This window comes from Ranitomeya variabilis, chromosome 4 (genome assembly GCF_051348905.1).
Source record: "Ranitomeya variabilis isolate aRanVar5 chromosome 4, aRanVar5.hap1, whole genome shotgun sequence".
Taxonomy (NCBI): domain Eukaryota; kingdom Metazoa; phylum Chordata; class Amphibia; order Anura; family Dendrobatidae; genus Ranitomeya; species Ranitomeya variabilis.
Genome location: NC_135235.1, coordinates 696,139,347 through 696,151,388, shown reverse-complemented (window position 1 = coordinate 696,151,388; position 12,042 = coordinate 696,139,347). Strand labels below are relative to the sequence as shown.

At 44.5% G+C, this 12,042-nt stretch overlaps 1 protein-coding gene across 1 annotated transcript in view; it reads left to right on the top strand.

Annotated features, from left to right (window-relative positions):
- The window catches only part of LOC143767688 (uncharacterized), a 68,078-nt gene that overhangs the window by 21,269 nt on the left and 34,767 nt on the right, over positions 1–12,042 (top strand). Inside the window, exons 2-6 of the mRNA XM_077256173.1 lie at positions 419–568; positions 698–877; positions 961–1,084; positions 1,167–1,264; positions 1,462–1,552. Coding sequence (XP_077112288.1) covers positions 491–568; positions 698–877; positions 961–1,084; positions 1,167–1,264; positions 1,462–1,552 — 571 coding nt within the window. The 5' untranslated portion in view covers positions 419–490. The remainder of the gene's footprint in view (positions 1–418; positions 569–697; positions 878–960; positions 1,085–1,166; positions 1,265–1,461; positions 1,553–12,042) is intronic.

The window sequence follows — 12,042 nt, the reverse complement described above, 5'->3', positions numbered from 1 at the left end:
ATGCACCGTGCCACACAGCTAGGTCAATCCTTGTCTTGGCCAGCCCAACCTCCAGACCTAAACCCCATTGAAAACCTCTGGAATGTAATCAAGAGGAAGATGGATAATCACAAGCCATCAAGCAAAGAAGAACTGCTTAAATGTTTGTACCAGGAGTGGCATAAGGTCACCCAAAAGCAGTGTGAAAGACTGGTGGAAAGCATGCCAAGACGCATGAAAGCTGTGATTTAAAATCATGGTTATTCCACAAAATATTTAAAATTTTGCCAGACCTGTAGGTTTTATTACTAGATGTAAAGAAGGAAACCAAATACTGTAAAATAATAAATCTCCTCATATGTTTCCCTTATTATCTCCAGTAATTGTATTATGACACAGGATCCTTTATGATGTCACATCGGTTCATCTTGTCATTCAGGTCTCTACAATATTGGATTCACTCAATGAAGATCTTCTACATAAGAAAATTTTACTGATTTACCCATTACAGATGGGTATGGACAGAGACAAGATGGCGGAGAGGATATTACACCTCACCCTAGAGATCCTCTTCCGGCTTACTGGAGAGGTGAGAGATTCTGACGACATCACATTTCATCATTCATATCTAGGGGAATGCGAGATGGGCAGAACTGGAGAGGTGAGGAGTCTGGAAATGTCTGTAGTGAGATTTATTAATGTGTCTCTCCATAACCAGGATTACACAGTAGTGAAGAAGACCTCTAGTGAGCGCTGTCAGGACCCTGTGTCTGAGGGATGGGGAAGACTCCTGAGCCCAATCACAGGACCTCCACCTCACCCCCTGATACATGAGGACATCAATGATAAGAAGATCCTAGAACTCATCTACATGATGGTTGAGCTGCTGAATGGAGAGGTGACACTGCTGGGAATGCTGGGACATTATACAGTAACACTATGAAGGGATCAGGGGGATGACTGTATCATTGTATGTGTCAGGTTCCTATTAGATGTCAGGATGTCGCCATCTATTTCTCCATGGAGGAGTGGGAGTATTTAGAAGGACACAAAGATCTGTACAAGGACGTCATGATGGAGGTTCCCCAGCCCCTCACATCTCCAGGTAATAGACAGGACTAATACATACAGCCTGTAATTATCTATATGTAAAGAATTAATTCAGTCCCTGTATGTGTTTCCTCCAGATCTATCCAGTAAGATGTCAACACCAGAGAGATGTCCCCATCCTCTTCTTCCACAGGACTATAAACAAGGAGATCCTAATGTTCCTCAGGATCATCAGGTACATGGCAGGAATGTGTCATGAGATCTCCCCTGTGATGTGTAGATGGCTGTGAAGGTCTTGTGCTCAGTCTTGTTTCATTCACCAGTATTATATGTTTTATACTTGTGTAATGAGAACGGTGGAGATGGTAGGATTAGAGCTGATCATGGATGTGACTTCTCCATCTGTCTGTTACTTTTACATATTTGTTTCAGGGTGAAGATCTGACCCATATTAATTCTACAGAGACATATGTGAGGGGTGATGAGTGGTGTAAAGAGGAGATTCCTACATATGACTACCCAGGTGAGTAGTAACCACTAAATGCAGAGAAGTCACAGATTCTTCTCAGTCACCGTCTGTGGCTGCTTTATCGGTGGTGTAGTCTGTCCATATCACACGATATATCTCTAAGCTGTGCGTGGCTGATGGCTGTAATATACATTTATTCACACCTGCAGGAGATGTGTTGACATGGCTTGAGCCCTGGTTTCATGGATTCGCTCCACGTCATAAATTCCATTATGTTTTTGATCCTGAGGAATTCAGATTACTGCACAATCTCTCCTGAAATGAGGAGCACTAACACTTTCTCTAATCTTCTGGTCAGGACTCACAGTAGCTCCAATGGTCCACCATAAATTATTGCAACTCTGGTTTACTATTGGAGTTCTCTCCTTGTACATACGTTGCTGTTGGAGATTTAACATATTTTTCCAGTTCACCACCTGACAGCACCATTGGAGGACGTCCTTCTTACCCTCAGTGGGACATGAACAACAAGCGGTTAAAAGGACCCTCCCCTTACCACCCACCAGTGTTTTTCCTGTCCCACTGTGGATAGGAACGGCAAGCCAGGTCCTCCGACGGTGCTATGCAGATGGTGGTGATCGGGGGGCCCAGCCTTTCCCTTCCCCACCGCAAGATATCTGCGGCTGATACCTGTGATGGGGGGTCCCTCAGCCTCCCCAGTGTAATGCTGCTCCTGGGGTCGGGTCCGCTTCCTCCACGCCGGGGGCTATTGGTTCCGGCGCCAGCTGCTGGGGGTGTAGCGGCCTTTTCCTGGATCACGCATATCCTAGCCAGGCTGCGTCACTTCCGGCCGTGACGACCACGTCACTTCCGGTCGACGAGGCACTCAGCGTCTGCCAGCGGGCAGATTTCAGCGGCGGCACCGGCCTCAGGGAGGCTCTTCAGAATCGTCGCACCGCGTGAACTCGGTGAGGAGGGCAGGATCAACCAGGTAATGAAACGAATAAAAGGGGATAATGGGGCTGCATATGCCGCCGACCATCCTGCTAGGGAGCACCCGGTTAGTATACCTTCCTAATGGAGGATACAGGAAGACCTGAAGGCCCAGAGCAGACACAGGGGCATGTGAGTAGCTACTCAAAGAGATACCACAATGCCACTCCTGATTCCCTATGTACTCAGACGTAATACTGGGATCTCTGTGAGTTATAGGGAGAGCTTCCCACCCCTGCACCTGAAAAGAAAAAGTCTGGGAAAAGCAAATGTCCCATTTGTGCGGCTAGTTTACCAGAGAACTGGCAGAAGCCACTTTGCAAGTCATGCACGTCTAAAATTGTAGGCGAGGAGCAGACTTCATTATTGACTAACATGAGAGCAATGATACGTCAGGAGGTTCAGGCTTCCATCTCGAGTCTGAATCTTCCCCAGACCAGCCAGACAGAACCGCAGACATTGCAAAAGAGACCGAGGGAGTCCAGCCCACCTTCTGATGAAGAAGATTCTGGAGAGTTAGATCAAGAAGAAAGAGAAGACTCTATAGGAAGAGGAAAGAAATATCTTTTCTCGGCTACAGATACGGATGAGCTCCTGCTGGCAGTTCGTAACACCATGCAGTTACAGGACACCCCAGAGGAAACCTCGATCCAGGATGAGATGTTTGGCAGCCTACATGCCCATGTTAATAGAGTCCGCTCCATGATATTGGAAGAGTGGCAGGAAGCGGAGAAGAGACTAGTGGTGCCTAGAGACTTTAGACTCCGTTTGCCCTTTAATCCAGAGGATATAAAAGTGTGGGATGAAGTTCCCAAGATAGATGTGCCATTGGCTAAAGTGGCGAAGATGACAGCGATTTCATTTGAGGACTCCTCTGCGTTGAAAGAACCAATGGATCACAAGGCGGATGGGCTGCTTAGGAGAAAATATAGCAGCAAACCCTGTTGCCCGGTCCATGCATCTATGGATGGACGATTTGGAGGAACATCTTAAGGCCAAAACCTCTAGAGATGTCATCCTCAAGTCCTTGGCATTACTAAAGCTCGCAACAGGATTCATGGCGGATGCTTCAGCGGAGTCGGTGCGATGTGCTGCCAGAAGCGAGTCATTGTCGAATGCAGCCAGAAGAGCTATCTGGCTAAAAACTTGGCCAGGGGATATTCAAATCAAAGAATAAACTTTGTGGGATCCCTTTCTCAGGGGATAAAGTGTTTGGGCCAATTCTAGATGACATTTTAGAAAAAGCCTCAGACAAAAAGAAAGGGTTCCCTGAGGAAATTACTAAAAAATACCAGCCCTTTCGTAGGTCCCGACCCAGTCAGAAGACAGACTACAGGGGTAAGGGGAAAACTGGGAGATGGTCTTATCCCAAAGGGGGAAAAGGTAGAGACTCCATTTTCCCAGGTCCTGGTTCAGGGAAGCCTAACAAATTACATCAGAGTGGGAGGTCGGTTACAAAAATTTCTAGGGGGTTGGCAGAAAATATCCAAAAATCCATGGATTCTTCAGGTAATCGGTCAGGGTTACAAGCTAGAGTTCACAGCCTTCCTCCAGAAAGATTCACGGTGACCAGATCCTATCCCCTCTTAAACTCCCCTATGTGGCTAGACATCCAGGAGTTATTAAAAGTAGAGGTAATTGTCCCAGTACCCATCCCGGAGAGAGAAAAAAAAAACATCGGGAGACTCCCGGACGATTATAAATCTCAAACCCCTGAACAGGTGGATAAGATACAGGAGATTCAGGAGGGAGTCTATAAAATCCACAATACCTCTGATAGACAGGGACATGGTGATGTGCACCTTAGATCTAAAGAGTGCACCTTAGATCTAAAGAGTGCATACTGACATGTCCCAATCCATGTTTCCTACAAAAAATTCCCGAGATTCGCTCTGTTGAACAAGGGAGTAATTTATCATTTTCAATTCAAATGTCTTCCCTTCGGCCTAGCCTCTGTCCCCAGGATATTTACCAAGCTGATGTCAGAATTAGTGGCCTACTTAAGGAATCAAGGTATTTCCATAGTACCATACCTGGACGACTTTTTAATAATGGCGAAATCCGAGAAGCTCCTCAAAATCGATTGCAATTTCACACTCTCCATACTACAAGAACTGGGGTGGATTGTGAATTGGGAGAAATCAAATCTAGTCCCTTATTCCAGAATAAAATTTTTGGGGGTCATGTTAGATTCGCACACCAGAACATCTTTTCTGCCAGAAGAGACAGGTGGCATTAATCGAGAGCGTACGCCGGTTCAGAGAAAACCCGGCCTCTATAAGAGAGGCAATGAGTATTCTGGGCTTAATGACGGCCTGTATTCCCTGTGTGAAGTGGAGCCAATTTCACTCACGGGGATTACAAAAGGACATTCTGAAAATTTGGGACAGAAAGCAAAGTTCTCTGGAAAAGAGGATGACGCTTTCTCCTTCAGGAAGGAGATCTCTAACCTGGTGGACCATCCCGAAGAACCTGAAAGAGGGAGTTCCTTGGGTCCTTTATCCCTGTGTCAACGTTACCACAGACGCCAGTCAGTACGGATGGGGCGGTCATATAGGAAGAACATACTACCAGGGGAAGTGGAGTCCGGTGATGATAACCAAATCATCGAATTTCAGGGAACTTTATGCGATTTGGAAAGTGCTGTACCAAGCCCTGTCACAGGTCATAGACAGACACGTAAGGATATTATCCGACAATGTGACAGCAGTGGCGTTTCTGAGGCATCAAGGAGGTCCGAGACATCCATCTCTACAGCTCCTAGCAGATCAGATTTTCAGACGGGCAGAAAAATCCATAAGATCCATCTCCGCGGTCCCCCTGGAAGGTGCCAAAAATCAGGTGGCAGACTTTCTGAACAGAACGCCGATAGATCCCAGAGAGTGGGAGTTAAATCCAGAAGTGTTCAGCCTATGCCAGCAGTGGGGAACACCTCAAGTGGATCTCTTTGCCACCAGGTCAAATGCAAAGGCCAGAACATTTTTTTTTTTCTCTCAGTCCCCTATAAGGAGCAGCGGGACTCGATGCTCTATCTCAACCTTGGGAAGAAGGTCTTCTTTACGCTTTTCCACCTCTTCCTCTGATCCCGAGAACACTCAGGAAGATACAAGACGAGGGAGCAACAATAATCTTGGTGGTTCCAAATTGGCCGAGAAAAAGCTGGTTCTCCCTACTATCCAGAATGTCGACAGACCTATCCTTTTACCGAAGATACAGGATCTACTGCACCAAGGTCTGGTGTTCCACGGCAACCCAGACTCACTCCAGCTATCTGCTTGGATCCTGAACGCCTGACTCTAAGATTGAGAGGCCTCTCGGAGGATGTGATCACCACACTCCAAGCAAGCAGGAAGCCGGTGACCTCAGCGATCTATAATAAGATCTGGAAGCGTTTTTGTTCCTTTTTAGGAGATGTTCCAGTAGATACTTCAAATCCAGACATCCCTAGGATACTTGACTTCCTACAACTAGGTTTTAAAAAAGGCCTCCGGCCTAGTACTCTAAAAGTACAGATTGCGGCCCTTAGTGTTTTCTTTGACCTCTCATCCTTGGATAGCAAGGTTCTCTAGAGCCACACAGAGAATGAGACCTCTTCTGAGAAAATCATCTCCACCCTGGGACTTAAATTTAGTCCTCAATGCCCTGTGTAGGTCCCCATACCTGTTATCAGAGGACATGGATATAGCCAGCCAATCCCTCTTTTAAAACAGCCTTTTTGGTAGCCATCACTTCAGCCAAGAGATTAGGGGAATTGCAGGCATTATCCATACCTTCAGGTTTTTGAGGACAGATTAGTTTTAAGACTTCACCCGGCCTTCCTCCCCAAAGTAGTCTCATCTACAAATATCAACCAGGAAGTAATACTTCCCTCGTTCTGCCAACATCCTACAAACTCAAAAGAGGGCATCTACCATAACCTGGATGTTAGAGAGATGGTTTTAAAATATCTAAGGGCGACTGAAGGTTGGAGACGAGCCACAAACCTGTTCGTACAGTACGGGGGACCAAATAGAGGTTGCAAGTCAGCAAAGTCTACCATTGCTAGGTGGTTTAAAACTACTGTAGACCTAGGGAATAGAGCACAAGGGAAAGATCCCCAAGACATCCTTAGAGCCCATTCAACCCGAGCTATAGCTACGTCATGGGCAGAAAAGGGGGGAGCTTCAGCAGAGCAGATCTGTAGGGCAGCGACTTGGACCAGTCTTTCTACATTTGCTAGACACTATAAGCTAGATGTCTCATCAGAGCAGTTAGCCTTTGGTAGGAAGGTATTGCATGCAGTAGTCCCACCCTAAGATTACCATTCTTTGGTACTTCTCCAATGGTCCTGTCAGGTGGTGAACTGGAAAACGATAATTAGACCTACCGGTAATTGTATTTCCAGGAATCCATCCTGACAGCACTACTAGTTCCCTCCCACTGCAAAATTGTATTATATACTAATGTGATGTAACATTGGTGTAGAATTTGGTAATAAACTCTCTTTTTGCACTCACCTAGATGTGGTACTTTGGAAAATCACTGGTGGGTGGTAAGGGGAGGGTCCTTTTAACCGCTTGTTGTTCCTGTCCCAATGAGGGTAAGAAGGACATCCTCCAATGGTGCTGTCAGGATGGATTCCTGGAAATACAATTACCGGTAGGTATAATTACCGTTTTTATTCTACCTCTTTTTTTTACCTATTTATTCTGTATGATAGTTTGATTGTGGTGGGAATGTCCTGCCTCACTTATGTGAATCTGTAACTCCCTGATAGTCTTAAAAAAAAATGCTCTCCATCTCCTCTTCCAAATGCCTAAGATTTAAATTTAAAGCGAACCTGTCAGCAGGATTGTGTCAGGTCGGCGCCGTTATACTGATTATACTGATATCTGGTGATGAAATCAGTCTTGTGGTTGCTGTTTAATCTTTATTTGTAGTTTTCAGTTAATGAGATTCTCGTGCTCTGGGGTGGGGCTGTGGGAGGGGCTGCGGGGGCGGTGGGCGGGGCTTTATGTGGTGCTCTGCTTACATATTCATCTGTATTGGCGTATGATCGGTCACTGCTCCTTCAGTGGCCTGCCCTCTATTTTATGTAATGCACATAATAGTGTTGATATTATTGTTGATAATGCCTATAATATTGTGGCTATTGTGAGGCTTAGAAAAATAAACTACATCCAGCAAAATGACATCAGCGGCGATAGCATTTATCTCTTACTTATAGATGCTACTACGCAGGCGCCGCCATTGCTGGTGACATTTTGCTGGATGTAATTTATTTTCTAAGCCTCACAATAGCCACAATATTATCATTATTATTATATTATCAACAATAATATCAACACTATTTATATGCATTATGTAAAAATGGGGGGGGGGGCAGGTCACTGAAGGACGGTGACCTGTCATAAGCCAATACAGATGCATATGTAATCACTAGTGATGAAAGAGCCTGCTCGCCACTACTCTGTGCTCGCCCGAGCACCGCGATGCCCTGAGCTGGCTGAGTATTTCTGTCTTCGCTCGGTGGTAGTTCAGGTCACCTCCCTGCATATTTGGCTCTCTTTAGAGCGCCAATCAACAAGCAGGGATTGCCTGCCACACACTGTAATGCCGCAGCCATCTTTGTTGTGGCATTACAGTGATTGGCTGGCTGCACAGCGTCATCGGGTCTATACGAGACCTAGCGCCTCTCTGCTCGCCGCATTCTGCTCCGGATGTAGCTAGTGTAGGGAGAGCCGCTGCAGAGACAGGGTCAGAATCGTCCTTGTAATTGTTAGTGTGGGTCTGCTAGTGTTCAGTCCACAAATCCTGACAAACCAACAGTCCTTTTTAGGGCTAATTCGGGGGTATATAGATTGCAGCCCTAGGTAGGCAAGGGAGTCTATTTGCGCATATCCACATCAGTGCAAGGCCTGCAGGCACTGTATGTGAGTACATAGCTCCCACTGCTTACCTCCAAAAGCTACATTACTATCTTCTGCTGCTGCTTCTTTAACCCCTTCACCCCCAAGGGTGGTTTGCACGTTAATGACCGGGCCAATTTTTACAATTCTGACCACTGTCCCTTTATGAGGTTATAACTCTGGAACGGTTCAACGGATCTTGGCGATTCTGACATTGTTTTCTCGTGACATATTGTACTTCATGTTAGTGGTAAAATTTATTCGATATAACTTGCGTTTATTTGTGAAAAAAATGGAAATTTGGCGAAAATTTAGAAAATTTTGCAATTTTCCAACTTTGAATTTTTATGCCCTTAAATCACAGACATATGTCACGCAAAATACTTAATAAGTAACATTTCCCACATGTCTACTTTACATCAGCACAATTTTGGAACCAAAATTTTTTTTTGTTAGGGAGTTATAAGGGTTAAAACTTGACCAGAAATTTCTCATTTTTACAACACCATTTTTTTTTAGGGACCACATCTCATTTGAAGTCATTTTGAGGGGTCTATATGATAGAAAATACCCAAGTGTGACACTATTCTAAAAACTGCACCCCTCAAGGTGCTCAAAACCACATTCAAGAAGTTTATTAACCCTTCAGGTGTTTCACAGGAATTTTTGGAATGTTTAAATAAAAATGAACATTTAATTTTTTTTCACACAAAATTTATTTCAGCTCCAATTTGTTTTATTTTACCAAGGGTAACAGGAGAAACTGGACCCCCAAATTTGTTGTACAATTTGTCCTGAGTACACTGATACCCCATATGTGGGGGTAAACCACTGTTTGGGCGCATGGCAGAGCTCGGAAGGAAAGGAGCGCCATTTGACTTTTCAATGCAAAATTGACTGGAATTGAGATGGGATGCCATGTTGCGTTTGGAGAGCCCCTGATGTGCCTAAACATTGAAACCTCCTACAAGTGACACCATTTTGGAAAGTAGACCCCCTAAGGAACTTATCTAGATGTGTGGTGAGCACTTTGACCCACCAAGTGCTTCACAGAAGTTTATAATGCAGAGCCGTAAAAACAAAAAAATCATATTTTTTCACAAAAATGATCTTTTCGCCCCCAATTTTTTATTTTCCCAAGTGTAAGAGAAGAAATTGGACCCCAAAAAATGTTGTGCAATTTGTCCTGAGTACGCTGATACCCCATATGTTGGGGTAAACCACTGTTTGGGCGCATGGCAGAGCTTGGAAGGGAAGGAGCGCCATTTGACTTTTCAATGCAAAATAGACTGGAATTGAGATGGGACGCCATGTTGCGTTTGGAGAGCCCCTGATGTGCCTACACATTGAAACCCCCCACAAGTGACACCATTTTGGAAATTAGACCCCCTAAGGAACTTATCTAGATGTGTTTTGAGAGCTTTGAACCCCCAGGTGTTTCACTACAGTTTATAACGCAAAGCCGTGAAAATAAAAATTATTTTTTTTTTCACAAAAATGATTTTTTAGCCCCCAGCTTTGTATTTTTACAAGGGTAACAGAATAAATTGGACCTTAAAGTTGTTGTCCAATTTGTCCTGAGTACGCTGATACCCCCTATGTGGGGGGGAACCACTGTTTGGGCGCATGACAGAGCTCGGAAGGGAAGGAGCGCCATTTGGAATGCAGACTTAAATGGATTGGTCTGCAGGCGTCACGTTGCATTTGCAGAGCCCCTGATGTACCCAAACAGTACAAACCCCCCACAAGTGACCCCATATTGGAAACTAGACCTCCCAAGGAACTTATCTAGATGTGTTGTGAGAACTTTTAACCCCCAAGTGTTTCACTACAGTTTACAACGCAGAGCCGTAAAAATAAAACATTTTTTTTTTCCCACAAAAATGATTTTTAGCCCCTCAAATTTTTATTTTCCCAAGGATAACAAGAGAACTTGGACCCCAGAAGTTGTTGTTCAATTTGTCCCGAGTACGCTGATAACCCATATGTTGGGGTAAACCCCTTTTTGGACGCACGGGAGAGCTCGGAAGGGAAGGAGCGCTGTTTTACTTTTTCAACGCAGAATTGGCTGGAATTGAGATTGGACGCCATGTCGCGTTTGGAGAGCCCCTGATGTGCCTGAACAGTGGAAACTCCCCAATTCTACCTGAAGCCCTAACCCAAACACACCCCTAACCCTAATCCCAACGGTAACCCTAACCACACCCCTAACCCTGACACACCCATAATTCTAATCCCAACCCTAATCCCAACCGTAAATGTAATCCAAACCCTAACCCTAACTTTACCTCCAACCCTAGCCCTAGCCCTAACCCTAGCCCTAACTTTAGCCCAAACCCTAACCCTAGCCCTAACCCTAACCCTAGCCCTAATGGGAAAATGGAAATAAATACATTTTTTTTTATTTTATTATTTTTCCCTAACTAACGGGGTGATGAAGGGGGGTTTGATTTACTTTTGTAGCGTTTTTATATCAGATTTTTATGATTGGCAGCTGTCACACACTAAAAGACGCTTTTTATAGCAAAAAAGTTTTTGCGTCTCCACATTTTGAGACCTATAATTTTTCCACATTTTGGTCCACAGAGTCATGTGAGGTCTTGTTTTTTGCGGGATGAGTTGACGGTTTTAATGGTAACCTTTTCGGACACGTGACCATTTTTTATCACTTTTTATTCCGATTTTTGTGAGGCAGAATGACCAAAAACCAGCTATTCATGAATTTCTTTTGGGAGAGGCGTTTATACCGTTCTGCGTTTGGTAAAATTGATAAAGCAGTTTTATTCTTCGGGTCAGTACGATTACAGCGATACCTCATTTATATCATTTTTTTTATGTGTTGGTGCTTTTATACGATAAAAACTATTTTATAGAAAAAATAATTATTTTGGTATCGCTTTATTCTGAGGACTATAACTTTTTTATTTTTTTGCTGATGATGCTGTATGGTGGCTCGTTTTTTGCGGGACAAGATGACGTTTTCAGCGGTACCATGGTTATTTATATCCGTCTTTTTGATCGCGTGTTATTCCACTTTTTGTTCGGCGGTATGGTAATAAAGCGTTGTTTTTTGCCTCGTTTTTTTTTTTTTTTCTTACGGTGTTTACTGAAGGGGTTAACTAGTGGGGCAGTTTTATAGGTTGGGTCGTTATGGACGCGGCGATACTAAATATGTGTACTTTTATTGTTTTGGTTTTTTTATTTAGATAAAGAAATGTATTTATGGGAATAATATATATTTTTTTTATTATTATTTATTTAGGAATTTTATTTTATTTTTTTTACACATGTGGAAAATTTTTTTTTTTACTTTGTCCCAGGGGGGGACATCACAGATCGATGATCTGACAGTGTGCACAGCACTCTGTCAGATCTCCGATCTCACTTACATCGGTGCAGGCTTACCAGCGTCTGCTCTGAGCAGGCACTCGGTAAGCCACCTTTCTCCCTGCAGGACCCGGATGCCGCGGCCATCTTGGATCCGGGACCTGCAGTGAGGAAGGAGGTAGGAGACCCTCGGAGCAACGCGATCACATCGCGTTGCTCCGGGGGTCTCAGGGAAGCCCGCAGGGAGCCCCCTCCCTGCGCGATGCTTCCCTATACCGCCGGTACACTGCGATCATGTTTGATCGCGGTGTGCCAGGGGTTAATGTGCCGGGGGCG